The sequence below is a fragment of the Babylonia areolata genome, chromosome 31, assembly GCF_041734735.1.
Source record: "Babylonia areolata isolate BAREFJ2019XMU chromosome 31, ASM4173473v1, whole genome shotgun sequence".
Lineage (NCBI taxonomy): Eukaryota > Metazoa > Mollusca > Gastropoda > Neogastropoda > Buccinidae > Babylonia > Babylonia areolata.
The window spans coordinates 25326248-25349911 of record NC_134906.1 but is presented as its reverse complement, the minus strand read 5'-3'; the positions used below and the strand labels follow the sequence as shown (position 1 = coordinate 25349911).

The window sequence follows — 23664 nt, the reverse complement described above, 5'->3', positions numbered from 1 at the left end:
TCACCAGTCCACCCCCGGTCTGCAGTCGCAGCGATAGTCGTTCACCAGCTGCACGCAGTCCTGGGTTCCCAGGGGGCTGCAGGGTTTCGATAAGCATTCGTTGACGTCACCCTCGCAGTGAGGGCCCACAAAGCCCGGCGGGCAGATGCATTCGTAACCGCCGACCTGAGCAACGAGAAATAATCATCACGGGTCAGTGGACATATGTACTTGTAGGCCCTGATCTGAGCAACCAGAAATAATCATTGAAGGTCACTGGACACGTGCATTCATAGCCCCCGACCTGAGCAACGAGAATCATATGTCAATGGACACATGTATTCAGTTTCACACCTGAAAAAGAACAACCGGACCCGGTATCCACACACACACTCCCAGACCCCAGTCCAAGATACACACCTTGTCCACACACGTGCCCCCGTTGTGGCAGGTAGAATCGAACAGACAATCCTTCTCGTCCTCTTCGCACAGCAGACCCTGGGTACCAGGTGGACAGGAGCAGGCGAAATCATTGATCAGGTCATGGCAAGTGCCCCCATTCTGACACGGCTGATTGTGGCTAGCACACTCGTCGATGTCGAACTCGCAGTTCAGCCCTTGATATCCCGGAGCACAAGTGCACACGTACCGACCCACCTGGTCGGAACACGTTGCACCGTTCTGACACGGAGCGGAAGCACACTCGTTGATGTCGTGCTCACAGTAGGATCCCATCGTAGCCGGTGCGACACATGCACATGTGCGTGCTGCCTGTGTTGTGACATGTTCCACCGTTCTGGCACAGCTGGTTTTCGTCCACATCTGCAGTGGAAGAAAATAAAGTGCATGGAAATTTTGATTGTGTTTTCAAATGATGGGGGCACACTAAATAAAAACAGAGCTAGTTGAGTGAAATTTCCATAAAACTAAAACAAATACTGATTCTGGACTTGTTCACTATGTGAATATTAAAAAAAGACATGACCACATCTATCAAGCCAACACATCACTGATAGATTTGTCTTCACTGTCTTCAGATTTTTACCTTGCACTATTTCTACTTTTTTCCTGGGACAATTTGAAAAGAGAATCAATCATGACATCCAATAACATACAGACAAACCATTGTTTTCAATCCAGGAATGAGCAAAGGAGACCTAACAAGCAGGAAGAACAACCAATGAAATCTAAACCGACTTGAACAATGACTGACTCCAAATTAAAACACTACAATCGGCTGCCGCTCTTTCTCAGTCTCTGGATGCTGCACTTGAAACAATCTCCGTCTTCTGCTTCATCAGACCCCTGCGCTCAGGTCTTTCAAGTCTGGCCTTAAAAACCAGCCTAGTCCTCTTTCTAAGTCTTCAAGTTTCTCTAGCTTTCTATTTTCATGTATTTAAGTTTCGTTTTTCATCTTTCGGGATAAAAAGTTATGCATGCGTGTCAATGACTGGTTAGTGTAGGCACTTTGATTTGTCTCTGAAAAAAGATTCAGCGCTATATAAACTGGTAGGGGGGCAAATTGCCGCATCTACTTTCATTTTCTCCCCTTCAGCCAGGTGGCAGTTTGCACAGGACAGGGAATCAGACTCCTGCCGAAGTCTGCACCAATGGATCATGGTATACTATTTGAAATTTAAACTACTTTTACAATTATTTTGTTAAACCCGACCAGCGACAGAATCTGCAACAACGGATCATGGTCTAGTTTGTGGAATTAATATTTCTTTTACAATTATTCTACGTAAACCGATCAGCGACAGTCTGCACCAGTTGGTCACGGTACAGTACGTGTAATCAAACCTACTCTTATCAAAACGGACCAGAAACACAGACACACCCCCACTCACTTCTCAGAGACGCGGCCGTGGAGCAGGGCACAGACTGCACGTCGCACAGCGTCCCCGTCCAGCCCTGGAGCAGTTACACTTGTACTGGTTGGCCACCTGCACACACTCTGCGCCGTTCTGACACGGCTTCTGGCTGCACCAGTCCACCAGGTCCTGAAACAAACACATCAGTGCTGGCGATGATGTTTTGGATGATGATTTGTTTCAGACACACACACACATGCACACACACACAAACACACACGCACAAATACACACACAGAGACATACACACCCTTCTTCCCCACCCCACCCCCCCCCACACACACTCACCCTTCCTCCCACCCAGACACACAACTCACTCTCAACACACACACCCCCCTTCCCGACACCCCTCTACACACACATACACTATTCCCTTCCACATTTACACATACACACCCTTTCTCCCATACCACACACACAACACTCTCAACACAAACACACACACACCCTCCCCAACACCCCTCTTCACACACACACACAATCCCATTCCAGACATTCACATACTTCCTCACACACACACACACACATCCCCTCAGTAACATCCCTCTCCATACTCACACACACACACACACACACACACACACACTCACCTCACACGAGGCCCGGTGAAGCCATACGGACAGAAACAGGAGTAGGAGGTGTGCCTGTTGAAGCAGGTGGCCGCGTTGAGGCAGGGGTTCGAGTCGCAGGGGTTCACGTGATGCTGGCAGTTCGAGCCCGTGTAGCCCGGAGCGCACTGACACGTGTACTTGTTGACCCCATCAATACACGTACCGCCGTTCAAACACGAACTGTTGACACAATAAACAACACAGAACTGACACGTGTACTCCATGAATACATGTGCCGCCGTTCAAACACAAACTGTTGACACAAAAAACAACACAGCACTGACACGTGTACTTGTTGGCCCCATCAATACACGTGCTGCCGTTCAAAACATGAACTGTTGACACAATAAACAACACAGCACTGACACGTGTACTTGTTGACCCCATCAATACACGTGCTGCCGTTCAAACACGAACTGTTGACACAATAAACAACACAGCACTGACACGTGTACTCCATGAATACATGTGCCGCTGTTCAAACACAAACTGTTGACACAAGAAGCAACACAGCACTGACACGTGTACTTGTTTGACCCCATCAATACACGTGCCGCCGTTCAAACACGAACTGTTGACACAAGAAGCAACACAGCACTGACACGTGCACTTGACTTCATCAATACATGTGCCGCCATTCAAACACCGAACTGTTGACACAAAAGCAACACAGCACTGACACATGTACTTGTTGACACCATCAATACATGTGCCGCCGTTCAAACACGAACTGTTGACACAAAAAAAACACAGCACTGACATGTGTACTTGACTTTCATCAATACATGTGCCGCCGTTTCAAACACGAACTGTTGACACAAAAAAAAACAACACAGCACGGACACGTGTACTTCATCAATACATGTTGCCGCTGTTCAAACACGAACTACTGACACAAGGAAGCAACACAGCACTGACACGGTGTATTTGTTGACCCCATCAATACATGTGCCGCCGTTCAAACACGAACTATTGACACAAAAAACAACACAGCACTGACACGTGCACTTGACTTCATCAATACATGTGCCGCCGTTCAAACACGAACTGTTGACACAAGAAACAACAACACAGCACTGACACATGTACTTGCTGACACGATCAATACACGTCCCACTGTTCAAACACGAACTGCTGACACAAGAAACAACACAGCACTGACATGTGTATTTGTTGACCCCATCAATACACGTGCCCCCATTCAAGCACAAACACTGACAAGAGAAAAAAATAACACAGCACAGACGCATGTACTTGCTGACCCTGTCCATACTCCTGCTCAAACACGAACCGCTGACATGAGAAAAGAACAACAACACAGCAATGACACAAGTTCTTGTTGATTCTGACATGTGTAACTGCTGACATCAGAAACAACACCACAGCGCTGACATGTGTACCTGCTCACATCATCAGAAACAACAACACAGCACTGACACGTGTACCTGCTGACATCAGAAACAACACCACAGCACAAAATCTGTTGTGATAAAAGAGTAACACAATATAATTCAACGCAACACAACGCAATACAACCCTAACACAACATAAAGCAATGCAACGCAATACAATACAGTACAGTACAACACAACACAACACAACCCCAATACAACACAATGCAATGCAATGCAACGCAACACAGTACAACACAACACAACACAGATCCGAACTCAAGCCCCCCTGCTCACCTGGACGTGCAGTCATCGTCGTTGAACTGACAATGGGTACCGCTGAAGCCAGCGCGGCAGGCGCAGGTGAAGGAGTTGACGTAGTCGTGGCAATTGCCGTTTGTTCTGGCAGGGGGTCGGAGGCACACTCATTGATGTCGGTCTGGGCAGTGGCGACCCCCGAACCCTCGCACACACCGACACGTGTAGTCCCCGATCAGGTCCAGGCACGTGCCGCCGTTGAAGCAAGGGTCTGGAGGAGGGGAGAAACCCAAGGAGAATTATCGTTACTGAACATTTAAAAAAAAATTTTTTTAAGTTCCCTCTCTACCAAGATGGATTATCGTTACAGTATATTTCTTTTAATTCTCTCCTTCACCCCCTGAAAATAGAGTATGGCTGCCAACATGGCTGGGTAAAAACGGTCGTACATGTAAAAGCCCACTCGTGTACATATACAAGTGAACGTGGGAACTCAAAAATGAAGAATTCCCTCCTTCAATTAAAGCAGATTATCATAACACTTTGTTTTAATTTCCTCTCGCAACTAAATCAAGATCAAAATTATCACCCCACGTTCCCAAAACAACCTCCCATCCTCTAACAAACAAAAAAAACCCAAAGGTTCAAGCATGCTCTTCTCCCCCAACACACAAATAAGCAAGGGCATTCAAAGTCAAGAATTATGATAAATAAACAATAAAAACTTTTTTCTTTTTCTTTTATAAATAAATAAATGATTAACTTTTCTAAAAGACTTACTATGATCGCAGTCATCGTAATAAACGATTAGCTTTTCTAAAAAGACTTAATAGGATTGCAGTCGTCATAATAAATGATTGTCTTTTCTAAAAGACTTACTACGATCGCAGTCGTCGTAATAAACGATTACCTTTTCTAAAAAGACTTAATAGGATTGCAGTCGTCATAATAAATGATTGTCTTTTCTAAAAGACTTACTACGATCGCAGTCGTCGTAATAAACGATTACCTTTTCTAAAAAGACTTAATAGGATTGCAGTCGTCGTAATAAACAATTATCTTTTCTAAAAGACTTACTAGGATCGCAAGTCGTCATAATAAATGATTACCTTTTCTAAAAGACTTACTAGGATCGCAGTCGTCGTAATGAATGATTACCTTTTCTAAAAACTTACTAGGATTGCAGTCGTCATAATAAATGATTACCTTTTCTAAAAAGACTTACTAGGATCGCAGTCGTCGTAATAAATGATTATCTTTTCTAAAAACTTACTAGGATCGCAGTCGTCATAATAAATGATTACCTTTTCTAAAAAGACTTACTAGGATTGCAGTCGTTGTAACAAATGATTATCTTTCCTAAAAAGACTTATTAGGATTGCAGTTGTCATAATAAATGATTACCTTTTCTAAAAAGACTTACTAGGATTGCAGTCGTCGTAACAAATGATTATCTTTCCTAAAAAGACTTATTAGGATTGCAGTTGTCATAATAAATGATTACCTTTTCTAAAAGACTTTCAAGGATCGCAGTCATAACAAATGATTTACCTTTTCGAAAAAGACTTACTAGGATCGCAGTCGTTGTAATAAATGATTACCTTTTCTAAAAGACTTACTAGGATTGCAGTCATTGTAATAAATGATTATCTTTTCTAAAAGACTTACTAGGATCACAAGTCATAATAAATAATTACCTTTTCCAAAAAGATTTATTGGGATTGCAGTCGTCGTAATGAATGATTATCTTTCTAAAAAGACTTACTAGGATCGCAGTTGTCATAATAAATGATGACCTTTTCTAAAAAGACTTATTAGGATCGCAGTCGTCATAATAAATGATTATCGTAATAAATGATTACCTTTTCTAAAAGACTTACTAGGATATCACAGTTGTCGTAATAAATGACTATCGTAATAAATGAATGTCTTTTCTAAAAGACTTACTGGGATTGCAGTCGTCGTAACAAATGATTACCTTTTCTAAAAAGGCTTACTAGATCGCAGTCGTTGTAATAAATGATTATCTTTTCTAAAAGACTAGGATTGCAGTCATTGTAATAAAATGATTATCTTTTCTAAAAGACTTACTAGGATCACAAGTCGTAATAAATGATTATCTTTCCTAAAAAAGACTTACTAGGATCGCAGTCATCGCAATAAATGATTTTCTTTTCTTAAAAGACTTATTAGGATCGCAGTCGTCATAATAAATGATTATCGTAATAAATGATTACCTTTTCTAAAAGACTTACTAGGATCGCAGTCGTCTTAACAAATGACTATCGTAATAAATGATTGTCTTTTCTAAAAGACTTACTAGGATTGCAGTCGTCCTAATAAATGATTATCTTTTCTAAAAGACTTACTAGGATCGCAGTCGTCGTGGTTGATCTCGCACTGACTGCCCTCATAACCCACAGGGCAGAGACAGACAAAGGACCCCTCAGTGTTCTTACACGTCCCACCGTTTCGGCACGGAGACCCCCTGAGCACATTCATTGATGTCCATCTCACACTGAGTACCTGCGAGGAAAGAAGTGAAAATGCCCATCTTACACAGTCAACCTGCCAGGAAATGATTAAAGCGAAATGAAACAGCCATCGATGAATAAATCTGGTGACATGAAATAACAATCAATGAATAAATCTGCAATGATTATCAACAACAACAGTATTTTTTATCTTGAAACCGGAATCTGCCCCCCAAAAACCTTAAGTATTCTTTTAATGAATCCCCCCCACCCCCACCCTCCCCCAAAAAAAACCAACAGTATTCTTGTGTCTTGTAACTGGAATCCCCCCCCCAAAAAACAACAAAAAACCACACCAACCGGATCCAGGTATCTTACATCAGCTACCCACCCCAAAAAACAAACCACCACCTACCAGCAAAGCCGGCAGGGCAGCTGCACTCAAAGTCCTGGTAGTTGTTGGAGGGCACGCACTGGGCGTTGTTGCGGCAGGGGCTGGGGGCGCAGGGATTCATCTCCGTCTCGCAGTTCTTGCCCGTGTAGGGCAGCTGGCAGTGGCACAGGTAGTCGCCCACCTGGTCCGTGCAATCCCCGTGCACGCAGGGGTTGCTGGCGCACTCGTTGATGTTGCGCTCGCACATGTCACCTGCCAAGGGGGGGAGGGTGGGGGGCGGGGGGAGAGAGAGGAGAGGAGGGAGGAAATAGGAGATAAGTATCAGTATCAGTAGCGCAAGGAGGAGTCATTGCTTTCTGTCAAATCCATATACGCTACACCACGTCTGCCAAGCAGATGCCTGACCAGCAGCGTAACCCAACACGCTTAGTCAGGCATTGAGAAAAAAAATGTTTTTAAACATAAAAAAATTAAAATAAAATAAAAATAAAATAAAATAATAATAAAAAATAAATAAATAAATAAATAAATAATAATAGATAAATACATGAAAATACCACTACTACTAATAAATAATCTATAAGGCGCAAAATCTTGATCAAGTCAACTCTAAGCACACACACTAAAAAAAAACAACCATAATTGTGCTGTTAGTTTCACTTTCAGTTTCTCGAGACAGCGGTGTCACTGCGTTTGGTACAAATCCATACATGCTAATAATATCATTGTTATAATCATTATTTCATGATAATATCATTATCAATCTATGTCTGTATTTATAAAAACGATGTCAAACTCAATATCAAAATATCTATTCAAAAAAATATATATATAATCATATATGCTATACCACATCTGCTGGACAGATGCCTGACCAGCAGCACAACCCAACAAACAGGGCGCAATAGCCCGAGTGGTTTAAGCGTTGGACTTTCAATCTGAGGGTCCTGGGTTCGAATCACGGTAACGGCGCCTGCTGGGTAAAGGGTGGAGATTTTTCCGATCTCCCAGGTCAACATATGTGCAGACCTTCTAGTGCCTGAACCCCCTTCGTGTGTATATGCACGCAGAAGATCAAATACGCATGTTAAAGATCCTGTATCCATGTCAGTGTTCAGTGGGTTATGGTCATTAGATCTGCTACTGGTAACCTGTAATCCAGTACAACCTGTTCAGGGTCGTTGCCGACGACTAAACCGGCACTTCCACCGCTCCCTTCTGGGACTGGTGAGGCGGGTGGCTAGACACCCTTATGGAGATCCATAAAAGGGCGTCGGCTCAGGAGAGCCACCGACGGCCATCTAGCTCCACTGTGCTGTGTGCATGCCACACGCAGTTGGCCCCCGGGGTGTGTCTACCCATGTATGCGAAGTCTGGATCCGGCAGAATCTGCGGAAGAAACCTATCGGTTCACACGGAGAGGAATAGGCGGTTACAAGCAACGCACTGTGGAGTGCAGAGAGCAAGATTAGGACACCGAAAGGATATCTTGGTCATCCACTGCATCCGTGCTCATCCTCCAGTCGTCTCGACTTAGTCTTGCCACTGGAAATTGGTGGACCCCGGACGAGAGAGTGAGGTCGACGTTGCGCAACTCCTCTTCACTTTTAAACAAACTCATCGCGCAAGTCATCAGTCATCCAAAATGACCTTTCCATCCTTCATCATTTCATCACCCCCAAGTCCTGTGGCGACAGGCGAGCGACGAAACGACAGGTGTGGGTAGCACTGGCAGTCGCAGCCCGCAGACCTGCACGCAGGCGGCTCAGGCCATAGGGTCGTTCTTCGTCGACAGGAGCAGCGATGGAGCTCGGCAGCCGTCTGAGCGTCTGAGCAGCCCTCTTTAGGAATGCACTGCTCACCTCCCTGGCATGAGGAAGGGGCTAGAAAAGGTGCCCTAAAAATTGCCTGCTCCATATCTTCACCCTGGCCAGCATACCGCGGCTGGCGGGGACCCTACATCAGCGTCGAAACAAAGAGAAAGAAAAGAAAAAAACAAGGATCGTTCCTCTCACCATTGGTGCTTGGAACATAAGGACTCTCCTGGACAGAGATAACGCGGACAGACCCCAAAGGAGAACAGCACTAGTTGCATCCGAACTCGCCAGATACAACATCGACATCGCAGCCTTGAGTGAGACTCGGCTTGCAGGCGAAGGCGAGATCTGTGAACGGGATCTGGTTACACCTTCTTCTGGAGTGGACGAGGAAGCAAAGAGCGACGTGAGGCTGGCGTTGGTTTTGCAGTAAAAACAGCACATGTCAGCAAGCTAGCTGGAATCCCAAAGGGGTCAACGATAGCTTATGACCATGAAACTCCCACTGGCATCTGGCCAGAAGCACCTCACCATTGTCAGTGCCTACGCCCCAACCATGACCAACCCGGATGAAGTGAAGGCGAAGTTCTACGAGGACCTTCACTCTGTCATTGCTGCCATCCCTAAAGCAGACAAGCTCATCATTCTTGGGGACTTCAATGCTAGAGTTGGCTCTGACTACATCTCCTGGGATGGAGTGATTGGAAAGCACGGTGTGGGCCACTGCAACCGAAATGGATTGCTTTTGCTTTCAGACCTGTGCAGAGCACGAACTGCTGATAACCAACACAGTTTTCTGCCTCCCTACCCGTAACAGGACGTCATGGATGCACCCTCGCTCAAAGCATTGGCATCTCATCGATTATGTCATCGTCAGGAAAAGGGATAGCAAGATGTACGTGTAACAAAGACCATGTGCGGCGCCGAGTGTTGGACAGACCATCGCCTTGTAGTCTCGAAGCTGAATATTCGAATCCAACCCAAGAGACCCCCCAAGGCCAGAAGGCTCCAAAACGGCTCAACAGTCGCTAAGCTGAAAAGCATCACCATCAAACAGTCCTTTGTGGAGCTGCTGGAAGATCGTCTGGAATCCGCCTCTCTGGACAACCAGAATGTGGAGTCTGACTGGAGGACCCTGCGTGAGCTGATCTATAGTACAGCTTCAGAGACCCTTGGACCCATGACCAGAAAGCACAAAGACTGGTTTGATGAAAAACTGTGATGAAATCAAGCAGCTTCTGGATGAGAAACGCCGTCTGCATCAAGCCCACCTGAGCAACCCAAAGTCCACATCAAAAAAGGATGCATACAATGCCATCCGCAGGACTGTTCAGCAAAAGTTACGCCAGATGCAGGATAAGTGGCTGAGTGACAAAGCTGATGAGATCCAGGGATATGCTGACAGGCACGATATGAAGAGGTTCTATGATGCCTTAAAAGAAGTCTTACGGCCCCACATCCTCAGGATCATCCCCCCTCCTCAGTGCAGATGGGAATACCTTGATCACCGAGAAGGAGAACATTCTCGAACGATGGGCTGAGCACTTCAACATTGTCTTAAATCGCCCTTCCTCCATAAATGATGAAGCCATAGACCGTCTCCCACAAGTCCCCACCAACGAAGCACTGGACGATCCGCCAACACTTCTTGAGACCCAGAAAGCAATCCGTCTGCTATCCAGTGGCAAAGCACCTGGCTCAGACTCCATACCAGCAGAGGTCTACAAGGATGGAGGCACTGTGCTGACTGAGAAGCTTCATCAGCTGTACTCACTCATGTGGAAAGAAGAGACGATCCCCCAGGATTTCAAAGATGCATCTATCATTCACTTGTACAAGCGAAAGGGGAACCGGCAAGCCTGTGATAACCATCGGGGCATTTCCTTGCTCTCCATCGCAGGCAAGATACTTGCCAGGATCCTACTTAACCGCCTCACAGCACACCTTGACCAAGGTCATTTGCCTGAGAGCCAATGTGGATTCCGGAAAGAGCGCGGAACCACTGACATGGTGTTTGCTGCAAGGCAGCTGCAAGAGAAATGTCAGGAGCAAAATGCTGATCTGTTCTCCACCTATGTCGACCTCACTAAGGCCTTCGACACCGTGAGTAGAGAGGGACTGTGGAAGATCATGGCCAAGAACGGATGCCCTCGGAAATTTATTTCCTTGGTCAGCCAATTCCATGAAGGCATGCAGGCTCGAGTCCAGGACAATGGTGAAACATCTGCTCCTTTTGCTGTCACAAATGGTGTCAAGCAAGGCTGCGTCCTGGCTCCAACGCTGTTCAGCCTCATGTTCTCTGCAATGCTTACTGATGCCTTCAGAGATGGCGATGTTGGAATCGGCCTAAAGTACCGAACAGATGGCAAGCTGTTTAACCTCAGAAGGCTTCAAGCAAAAACGAAGGTCATGACAGACATCATCAGAGACTTTTTGTTTGCTGATGATTGTGCCCTCAATGCTGGATCTGAAGCTGACATGCAACTCAGCGTCGACAAGTTTGCCACTGCCAGCAGGAACTTCGGCCTTACCATCAGCACGAGGAAAACTGAAGTTCTCCATCAGCCAGCCCCAGGGAAACCCTACGTTGAGCCCAACATCACAGTCAACGGTCAGAGACTCAGTGCGGTGGAGCGGTTCACATACCTTGGCAGCACACTGTCACGAAATGCGACCATCGACGATGAAGTGAACGTCAGGATTGCAAGAGCAAGCGCAACTTTTGGTAGACTCAATGCAAATGTCTGGAACAGAAGAGGCATTAGTCTTGAGACCAAGCTGAAGGTCTACAGAGCAGTAGTTCTCCCCACACTACTGTACGCCTGCGAAACTTGGACAGTGTACCAACGACATGCCAAGAAGCTGAACCACTTCCACACAACATGCCTAAGGAAGCTACTGAACATCAAGTGGCAAGACAAGACCCCAGACACAGAGGTGCTCGCAAAAGCCACCCTTCCCAGCATCTTCACCATCCTGATGCAGTCCCAGCTTCGCTGGGCTGGACACGTGGCGCGCATGCCAGACCATCGGCTGCCCAAAAGGCTCTTCTATGGCGAGCTGCAACAAGGGAAGAGATCACACGGAGGTCAGAAGAAGCGCTTCAGAGATACTCTGAAAGTCTCTCTGAAAGCGTTTGATATCAACCCTGACTCCTGGGAGGAATCTGCAGTGGACCGTGACAAATGGCGCGCTGCTGTGCACAAAGGCGCCAGGTTGTGCGAGGCCAACAGGACTGCTGCAGCTGTTGAGAAGAGGCAGGCCAGAAAGTCACGGGCAAACAAGCTCCCTGACAATGATATGCCTGTCTTTGTCTGCCCCAACTGTCAGCGAACATTTCGTGCGCAGATTGGACTATTCAGCCATCTGCGCACTCACAGATAGATTCATGAGCATCCTTCCCCCCACCCCACCACAACCCTCCCCCCATCCCCCATCCCCCATCTGGATGACAACGATGGTCATCATCGATCTCGATGGACACACCACCACCACATGCACAACTGTTCTCAATCTTTCAAATATATATATTTTGTTCATGCACACATACTTGTGTGTGATTATGAGTGTGTGTGTGTGCATGCGCAGGTGTGCCTGTATATCTTGAAATGACAGATACTTTGCTCATGCACTTGTGGTTCTGATATGTATATCTTGAAATGACAGATACTTTGCTCACGCACTTGTGGTTCTGATATGTATATCTTGAAATGACAGATACTTTGCTTATGCACTTGTGGTTCTAATACTATGGGCCTTAAACCTAAATACAGGTATGTTTTGTATGCTTTTTTGTATGGCTACTTTCACACTTAAGTGTCTGTACTAGGTAGCCTGTATGCTCCATGTCTGTAATTATGTCAAAGTATGTAACTGTGCATGTGTGCATACGCATGCACAAAAAAAACCTGTCCAATTTTATTCTGTTCTCTTCTAATCTTTCCAACCTTTCCCACAATTCCAATAATCTTTAAAATCTACTTGAATTTTGTGTGTTTGTCTGTTTGTATGTGAGTCTTTATGTGCTACTTTCACTGCATTAACCCCTTGACTGCTGCTGACGACTGCGCTCGTCTGTGAAGAGCTGTTACCTCACTGAGATAAGGCAAAACATAGAGTCATGATGTCAGTCACCATTCTTTATGTGGATATTTTCTCGTGGGATTGCGTTACTTTTGTTCAGCAAAAACAATGACACCACTGTCAAGCGCACAAAAAAAAGAAAAACACTACCTCAATATCAGGCCACACTGATCTCATTTCACCCAAGTTCACAGGGGTCAAGGGGTTAAAATCAGCCATAAGATGGTGAAAGAAACCATCTACAACAAACAACACAACCATAATTGTATTCAGCTTTACGGGGTCAGTCACAGCAGTCCACAAGGCAGCAAACAACTCCAAACAGCCTGTGTCAGTACTGGCTGGCAGAAGCATCAAAGACAGCAACGTGCATCAGGTTGGCACACAGGCACACACACAGGCCACCCCACCTCTGACCTTCAGGGTCAGAGTCGAGGGTCATGAATCACGGACATGCTTACCCTTACCCGCGCACTGTGCAGATCTACCCCGTACATCTCCAGGCGCTTGGCACGCTCTAGAAAGTTGAACTCGGCATCGGCAGGGGTCTGACCCCTGAAACAGGGTCATCACATACATGGCTTTGTATTCATCATTTGAAAAACAGTATGAAAAAAACACCCCCCAAAAAACAATAAAACCCAACCAAAACAGTCCCTCTGATATGTAAACAATGCTGAAAACATACACTCAGTTTGATACATGAATCATCAGTAAATGAAGGTATCATATCTCTGAAATCAGAAAACTCTTGGAATCAAACTACTGATACTAGCCTTTTCAGGTAAGTTATAAACATGTTGCATGACATGTCACCTCATTTTTGTCAAAACGCTCAATTCTACCTGAAAGAACCATTTTCCATCACAACCAAAAGTAAGCATGTGTATCATCATTGTCAGATAATCACAGTCATCATGTCCTGACCAAAGCAATCAAGAAATCTCCTGAAGGGTCTCTTCCCACCATTCTCACCAGATGTCAACTCCATCTCCGTCTTTTTCAGCTGGCTCAAACAAAGCAGTGAAAGAGAAAAACTACCGCAAAAGAAAATGGCTTAATCTGGGGGAGGGCGAGGAGGGCAAGTGGACAGAAAAGTCAAAGAGAAGTCTAATCAAAGACAGTTTAGATCAAATTTAACCCTTTTCATCTCAGGCAAATCTTGGAAAGTCTAAAAACTGAAAAAGTGTTCAGTAAATAATCAGCAAAATTATTTCACGATGGACTGTTGTAAAATGGTGTGTCTACATTACTCTGAGACTAATGTACACATTGCTGCTAAACCATGAAATATGAAAATACAAAAATATATAAAAAAATGGTTGGTTAAACACAATGTCAAAAAAAAACATGACAATGGAATCTTAACTTTGATATTGCATGCTTCACAAGAAGAGCTGGTATCAAAATTCACTAAAATGATGCTTTTAGAGCTAAAGCAACGAAGCAATGCCATTATTTCAAAAATCAATCCAGATCTTTGCAGTATAATAATAAAAAATAAAAAAAACAGTTATTGGACTAATCATAGTCACAGTAACTGCTCATTCAATAATATACTACACCTGTCACTACACACTTCTAGAACTGATAGATTTCTTCATTTTAACCAACACAGCAATGCAGGAAACAGACTTACTTATCTCCCTTAGCATATCAACATTTTTACAGATGAACTGGCTTCCATTAAACAATGGACCTCCCACCCAGACAGACATCCAGGTACTCACCTCCTCGAACATCATCACAACCTCCACTGAACAAAGATCCAACCCTGAACAACTTGACCTCAAAGGATTTTTGGCAATGGGTTGTTAAACTCTACTCATCGGTCCATTAACCAAAACAGAATAAGTCGAGTTCCCCAGAAAGTCATGTTGTGTAAACTCAGTACATGATTATACATGCATCCGTCAGGAAATCGACAAAATCATCATGGTTCATTGAAGATGTGGTGGTATAATATATCATTATCCTCAACAAAATGACAAGTTAACGATGTGATTTTACCTGTGCTGCCTGTGTTTATCAGCCACCAGCTGTTCAAATTCAGGTGTCTGGTTTGGGAGAAACATGAACCCGTGGTCGTGAAGGTAGCCGCTTTTGTGCTCTTCAGGGTTGAAATCCCCAAGTTCCGCTAAAATTGACAGTATCACACACACACACACACACACACACACACACACACACACACACACACCACACACACACACATGATGTACAGTCACCACACATCCACACACATAGACACATAAAGCACACACAAAAACAGGAGGATACATTGCTTAATCAAAATGTCTAATTTTCACATAAAGCCTCTTTTCCATCTCCTTTGCCAGTCCTTTCATTTGTTCATTAATCTGAAGATACATAAAATCTTAATCCAATATGCACGCACATCATCATACTGTCACAACAACCCTTCTGTAAGCATGAGCTCCTCCAAAGTCTCTCTATCTCTCTCTCTGTATAGATATATATACATATATATATATATATATATATATATAATCATAAATACATATACATAAAGCACTAGAAAAAATATATAATTTTTTTTAAAGTTCTACTCACACATAGGAACAAAGAAAGATGGGAGTGAGAGAACCCAGACAAATGCCACAACACCTCAGAGACAGACAGAATAATGAATCTTCGAACTGACACCAAAAAATAGTTTTTGTGCTTTTGACTGAGTGTTTGGATAAATAAAAAAAAAACCAGACACACAAAAAAAAAAACAAGACAAAAATACCAAATATACAAATAAAAAATAGTCGAAAAGGGAAAACCCACAGACAGGAAAAAACGCCCTGTACTGTATAACTTTCCACAAGACAGCAGGAAGAAGAAGCACACTTGACACACTTTCACCACACACAGTTCACCAGGAATGTCACACACACACACAACACACACACACTACACACACACACACATGAACACACACACACACAAACACACACACACACACACACGAACACACACACACACACGAACACACACACAAACTCACATTGCACAGCATAACTGGCCAGCACTGCCGCCTGGCCCTCTGAACACACCAGCTTTCCAGACAGCATGTCCTGCCGCACTTGCAGAAAGAAGTGGTATCTGCAATGGGCAGCACAAGTTCATAACAACACGAGTTATGTAGAAATATCATATGTAGTCAGTTGCATTGATTCTTTAAACAATAACAATCATAACCTATTCATAATGTGCTTATACTCATATTGAGTTAATTTTTAAATGATAATGATGGTGTATTTATATTGTGCTTATATTCATATTGTGCTTTCTAACATCTCAAAGTGCTTTACAAAACACAACATGCACATATCAGTCAGTCAAACAATTAAAACGCATCCACCTCCACTTACAAATGCATGCACAACACACGCATGTACGCACACAAGCACGCACGCACAGACAAACACACACACACACAAACACACACACATGTAAGAAATAATGTGAATTCAAAGAATACAGAACAGAGAATAGGGATAAGTACCTTGGTTACATAAAAGACTGAAAAGAAATGTTTCCATTGTCCAAAAGCTACAGGATCAGACAGATAAGTGGAGTGTACCTTGGTTACATAAAAGACTGAAAAGAAATGTTTCCATTGTCCAAAAGCTATAGGATCAGACAGATGTATTGTGATGGACTGAAAAAAAGCAGCGTGTTCCAGGTGGCAAACTGGAACTTACAATTACATAAGAGAACTTTTCTTATCAGGACTGTAGCAAAGAACAGTTTATCATGTGATTGTTTCACTTCTTCTTCATAGTTCAGCCATTCTCACCTTGTGTACTCCTCTGACAGCTTGCTGGGATCTGACACGTAGAACTTCACACGAAAATAGAATTCATACGGAGGACCTGAAATTGAAGGGGGAAAAGATTATGTGCAATGATATACTGATTCAGCACTCCTATACAGTTATACAGTCTGTAAAGATATCAGTACACTTGTCTCACCTTTCTACAAATTGTCAAACAATGAGATGAAAAAGGAAATCAAATATAAGAATAAGCACTTTGATTTGTGTAGAGCTGCATAAGAATCATCGCTATATAAATACTATTATCATTATTATCAACATTGTGATCATTAATGAATATCCACAAAGTGCTCGACCTCCTTTGCAATCAATGTGCTCAACCTCCTTAGCACAGAGGCTCAGATTACTAAAAATTCACATCAATTAAAAAGGTCACAAAGATTAACAACAAGCACTATAATTATAACACGTAAGCAAGAGAATGACCAGATCAATACCAGAACATCTTCAATGTTAATAAATCAATCCAGATGCAACCAATGACTCTAAAGAGTACCAAATCCCAATGAACCAACCAAATGAGTAATTGATTAAAAGATGTAATTTGAGTTTCAGCAATAGTAGTAGCAACATAGCTGTTTCTTTTGTTGAATTAGTCTGGCTTAATATTTAAGTTAATATGACTGACAATGAACTGGTACATTCTCTGCCATGTGTATGGTTGCTGTTCCTTCCAACAGTAACACTTGAGTGTTGAAATAAAATAGCAGTAACATTACATAAAGATGGAAATTACGCACCTCTGCATAAAGACACCAGTAACATGGAATAAAGATAGAAGTATCATATATCTGCATGAAAACAGCAGCAACACTGCATTAAGATTGAGGGACAAAAGACAACAGTAACACTGAATAAAGACAGAAGTAACATACCTCTGCATAAAGACAGCAATAACAATGCATAAAGACAGAAGAAACACTGCATAAAGACAGCAGTAACATTATATAAAGATATAAGTAGAACACCTCCGCATACAGGCAGCAATAACACTGTATAAAGATAGAAGTAACATACATCTGCATAAAGACAGCAGTAATGCATAAAGACAGAAGAAACACTGCATAAAGGCAGCAATAATATGTAAACTTCTTAGCAAAAACGTAATGCTGCACAGTAATACCTCTGTACGAAGAAAGCCACAACATACCTCTGCACTGCTTCTTGATGGTCTTCAGAGGATCTAGCCACCGCTGTAAAATGTCAGTAAACAGTGCATGGGTTAATCTCCTGGAATAGTCTATGAACACAATATTGTTGGGACTCACCTCCATATCTACCAGTGCCATTTTGACACTTTGATGATCCTTTTATCTTGATAACTTTCCAGTTTTGACACGTTTACAGGTCCCTACCCTTTTGTGTGTGTGCGTGCGTGCGTGCGTGCGTGCGTGCGTGTGTGCGTGCGTGTGTGTGTGAATCTATGCACACAGAATGACATTCCATCAAGTAAGCAGAGGAATCAAAAAAAGTTTTTTTCTGTGATCAATTTAAAGCTTATGCAAATGTACACACACACACACACACACACACACACACACACACACACACACACACACACACACACACACACACATGTGCATGTGCATGCGCACACACACAGACAGCCAAATTGGAAAGGATCAACCTGTCATAACAACTGATAATTTCAGGTCAGTTTCTGCAGTTCTGTACATACACTCCTTGCACAAGCATCCTCTCCCATGAACACAATGAGGTTTACTAAAGTAACAGTGAATTTCACCTCTCTCAACAGGCTTTAAAAAGATGAGACCAATATCATTAAATGGCAAAACAGAAACCAAGAACAGTGGCAGTGGGCAGAAAAACAAAGAGAATAACACATTAACAGAAAACACCGTTATTTTATCACAAGTTGCTTTCTGGAAAACATTAACAAAGAAATTTTGGTGTGACACATCAGAAATCTGAGAAATGTCTCTAACGTCCACCAAGAGTTGCCTACATGGATAAAAGATCAATTGACTACATCCATTTGTGTATATGAAGTATCAAACATAGGCTATTTTTGTTTTGTTTATACAGATAGATGGATAGACAGACAGACAGACAGATCGATAGAGATAGATAGATATATAAAGAGATTTACCAGTCCCTCATCTGCAGGTGCCATGTCCATGAACTGCAGGCCAAAGTAGTCCTTCTCCACAAGCTCCAGGTGCTCGAAAACCTTGTCCAGTAAATACTGGGCCTTCTGACGCTTCTGCAACACACACACACACACACACACACACACACACACACACACACACACATGCGTGCGCACACTCACACACACATGCACACAAACACACACACACACGCACACATACCACACTCTTTGCATCAGTGATGAGGATAATCTTCTTCTTCCACCCTTGTTGTCTATAATTCTCACATTCAGAGGATAATCTGCAAATGAGACAGTTTTCACCCCATTTTCTGGGATGTGCAGGCTGGGTACGTTCAAGTTTCTCTAACCCACTGAACACCGACATGGACTGAGTAAACTTTTACACACACACACACACACACACACACACATATATATATATATATATATTTTTTTTTTTTATCTTCTGCATGTGAATACACATGAAAGGGATGTGGTGATAGGCCTGTAGATATGATGAACTGGGGAGATGAGAAGAAAAAAAAAGCATGTGTGTACACATGTAAAGGATGATGAAGCAATAACAAATGTTGAACCAGGAGAAAGAAAAAAAAAACAGAAAAAAACAACAGAAAAAAACAACAACAAAAACAGAAAAAAACAACAACAAAAAAAACCGTGTGTACACATGAAAGTGATGAAGAGGCAATAACAGGTCTGCAGGTATGTTGAACTGGGATATTTTAAAAAAACTAAAAAACTCCACCTTTGAGGTTTAACCCACCAGGCACCAATACTAGGATTCATACCCATGCTCTAAGATTAAAAATCCATGGCTCGAGCCACTCTGTTATTCTGCACATGGAGATAATAAAGTATTATGTATCAGGCACAAAAAAGATTCAGTTTCCCAACACTGCCAAACACAAGGGGGAAAAAACAAATCTCATGCAGAAGTTTGTCCCATATATTCCCACCAGCTACCATTATCAACACCATCTCAGAGCCTTCCAGCCAGCATGAACCAAGGAGTTTAAAATAAACTGCCTGAAATGAGTCCTCCAAGATGAAGTTGATTTGCTGGCGAGAATTTCTGGAACAGACTCTACAGGAGATTTGTTCATTTTATTTTCCAGTTACTTTGTACTTCATCCTTCATCGCTGGAATTGGGAAAAAATTTCATAGAAATTATGCACACCTATTTTCTCCTGTAAAACTAACCGGCCACAGCATATATATATATATATATATATATATATATATATATATATATGTGTGTGTGTGTGTGTGTGTGTGTGTGTGTGTGTGTGTGTGTAATCTGTACACATATACAAATCATAATCATAAACCTATTTATTGCTGTATCTATTGAAAAATAATGTATTTCTTGTACATGTGTCTTGTAAGAGTGTGTGTGTGTACGATCTTTGGTTTATAATGTTCTACATTTCAATGTATTTGTACAAGTTGGTATAAATACAGATGCTGCACTGTCATTTTTAAATTATTGTTTTGTGAATTGCATTAGAATGTTATGGGATGTGTGGTGTGGTGTGGTGTAGTGTGGCGTGGCATGGCATGGCACGGTGTGGTGTGGTGTGGTGTGGCGTGGTGTGGTGTAGTGTGGTGTGGTGTGGCGTGGCATGGCATGGTGTGGTGTGGTGTTGTATTGCCACAGCAGATTTCTCTACATGGAACATCTGCTACTCTATCCACGGACAGCACATTACCACATTATTGAGCACCACCTTTTTCTTTTCTTTTTTTTTTGCATCACTGTCTGGAAATGTATGTGTTTTACAATCAAACCGGATTATTCTACAGAATTTGTCAGGCACAACTCTCTTCTTGCCATAGATTCTTTTAACATCTTATCACAGACAACTCTCTTCCACAGAATTTTGCCACAGACAACTCTCTTGGTGCCAAAGATTCTTTTACATGTGTTTAGAGCCTTATCCAAAAGACTTGACTATCCAATGAAGAATCTTTTTAAAGAAAAGAAATGTGTATTCTTCACAATTCCAACCAAGAAATTTCTTCTTTTTTTTTATATGTACATACTTCATACTTCCAACAAAGACACCAATGAAGAACCCTTTTTTAAAGAAAAGAAATGTGTAGTCTTCATACTTCCAATCAAGTTATTTCTTCTTTTTAATTATGTGCATACTTAATACTTCCAACAAAGAATTTTCAAAAAGAAACAAAATATGTCTTCTTCTCACGTCCAATACAGAAAGAAAAAAAAAAAAAAAAAGAAGAAGAAGAAAAGAGATGGGTATTCCATTTCACTCACATCCATTTCAAACGTTTCGTCGGCATCATCCAGGAAGTGGACCAGACAGTGGACATTCTTGGGCTGTCGGTCCACCAGATGTGCCATCTCTGAGGCCCGCACATTGTAGCTTCCGCTGGACACCAGCTTCATGGACATGCTGTGCAGCTCTGAGACATGCAACAGTACACATCATCATTAATAATAATTACGATGAATAATAATGATGCTTATGATGATGATAATAATATATATATATAAATGTAATGATGACATGATAATCGTAAATATTATCAATAATGATAATAGCAATAACAATAACAACAACAACAATAATAATAATAATAATAATAGAATGATAATAATGGTATTTATATTTATAATTATATAATGCTTTCAAACATCTTGAAGTGCTTTACAATAACACGTCAGTCAGACACAAAGCACACACACAAAACACACACACACACACACATTAGCCATGATTGTGTAATACTGATGTGCATGTATACATTACTATGTAACATGTGAGCATTCGCCCACATGCACAGACGGGCAAATAAACTGTGCATATATCATGATGTATGTATGTGTGTATGTAGTGCACCAGGTCTATAATAATACATACAGTACTTTTATAATTTGTGACTGTGTCATTGCAATAAATTTTAATCAATGGGAATAGGGCTGAATAGGGACTAAATCATTCTGTAATCACTCTTCCATGGAACAAGCAACAACAACAATAAAAAAAATTTGAAAAAAGAAGAAGAGAGATTCTGCTTCTCACAAAAGTCTTACCACAAAACATTTCACAATCCATGTCTGTTAGTTTCCAAGTTGTACACAACCATTCACAACATATGTGCATGAATCAGTAGTACTCCTCATATTCATGGCTCAGCATGAATCTGTTTTTCAATTATACACAAGTATTCACAGCTCCACACAGGTCAGTATTTTTCATTATTTTGCTCATGCATTCATAACTGCACAAACTTGCAGTTTTCAATTGTACACGCTTGAGAAGTCACAGCTCAGCAAATTCACAGCACAAATCAAAACCCTCTTCACCTTTATGTTCACAGCTTTAAACAAATCAATGCACTCTTCTACTTCACACAAGCACTGAAAAAAAATCTCCACAAATCAGTTCTCTTTCAGTTTCCCAGGAGCGTTCACAGCTTGACATAATCAGGTCTTCAATTTTTTTTTCAAGCGTACACAGCCCAATGGACATCAGTATAGCGCCCAAAACTGTACTTGTATGAGAGAAAATACTGATTAGCATCAGTGTGTTGTTGTTGTTGTTGTTTTTAAAACATGTCCTCTTCAATGTCTTTAAAAATATGCCCTCTTCGAGTGTGCATAATGTAAAAATCCACAGCTCTGAACCGAAAAAGGAACTCTTCAATTTTACAGGAACTTTTACTGCTGTGCAAGAAAGTGACCTCTGTCCAGGTTCATGTGAAGCATCATCACAACAGGATTTCTTTCACAACATTATAACACATACCAAGAAAGGCAGATGAACAGTGCTGTGGATAGTGAATACTGTGTACAGGATGACAGGCACACAAAGTGGGACAGTGCTGCCATGTACCTTGTGGTAATCAGTGAATGATACCATTAACCACTGTCTTGTGCAAAGAACCTACAGCAACAAATAAAGCATCCTTCGTGAAATTCCACAGAAAAACAAATCCACACTCAAGTTATTCACAGCTGAAGCTGTACAGAATATCCACAACCTGTTTCAGAACAGACTTCAGTGTCATTAAAATTCCAGAGATTACCTGAGTGGAGAGGGGTAAGGGGGAATAATAGATGACAACAGCCAGTTTTGTTTGGTTTTCCTAACTGGTTGCACTATTGACTGCATGACACTGGTTTCATTAACCATGTTTGTCTCAGGACACTGATCAAGTACAAACATGTAGGTCAGACTGAGCAGAGTGCTAATAAATATTTGATTGGTAGGCTTTCAGTCAGTTCTCTTCCTTACGCATTCTTCCCCCAAATTAATAGTGTCTGGGGTCAACGGCATCAGTACTATGGATATATATTTTTAAAACAATATTAATGTGGCCAGTTGTGTTTGTAAGTCACTGTTAGTATCCATACTTTTTTTTTTAATTTTTGACTTAGATCTGGCATGTGTTCATGAAAAAAATCCATGTGTATTCAATCAGAACAAGCAAACAAACAAGTAAAAGCTCATGAATAAATGAGATGGCAGACACAAAGACAGGAAATCACTTGAAGAAAGATTCTATCCAAAATGGAGGATTGTAAAGTAGCCACAGGCTTTCCCTTGAGCTACAATAGTCTAAAATTTCACAAGTAAAAAATTCCACACAATTTGATAATGATAGAATGTATACTTGAAACACAGTACAATGCAATGCACTATTTCACACCTATACACAGGATTACATCACAACACCATACCCTACCATTTCAAGTTTCTTTTTTTTCTTTTTTTTTTAATGAATAATACAATGCAAATACACAATAAATACAACATAAAACAAAACAACA

The 23664-nt window shown here is 42.0% G+C and overlaps 1 protein-coding gene and 1 pseudogene across 2 annotated transcripts in view; both read right to left on the bottom strand.

Annotated features, from left to right (window-relative positions):
• LOC143276066 (uncharacterized) lies at window positions 1–7228 on the bottom strand (annotated as a pseudogene).
• Window positions 7229–13097: 5869 nt separating this feature from the next.
• LOC143275920 (tyrosine-protein phosphatase non-receptor type 4-like) overlaps window positions 13098–23664 on the bottom strand; it is a 19747-nt gene continuing 9180 nt past the window's right edge. The window contains exons 1-8 of one of the 2 annotated variants that reach the window (XM_076580255.1): window positions 21925–22329; window positions 21145–21293; window positions 18842–18955; window positions 17882–17924; window positions 16693–16768; window positions 15898–15995; window positions 14892–15018; window positions 13098–13436 (exon numbers count right to left, since the gene is read on the bottom strand). In XM_076580255.1, coding sequence (XP_076436370.1) covers window positions 13307–13436; window positions 14892–15018; window positions 15898–15995; window positions 16693–16768; window positions 17882–17924; window positions 18842–18955; window positions 21145–21293; window positions 21925–21994 — 807 coding nt within the window. In that variant the 5' untranslated portion in view covers window positions 21995–22329 and the 3' untranslated portion in view covers window positions 13098–13306. Of the gene's footprint in view, window positions 13437–14891; window positions 15019–15897; window positions 15996–16692; window positions 16769–17881; window positions 17925–18841; window positions 18956–21144; window positions 21294–21924; window positions 22330–23664 lie in introns of those variants that run through there. The other variant, XM_076580256.1, reaches the window with a different exon arrangement.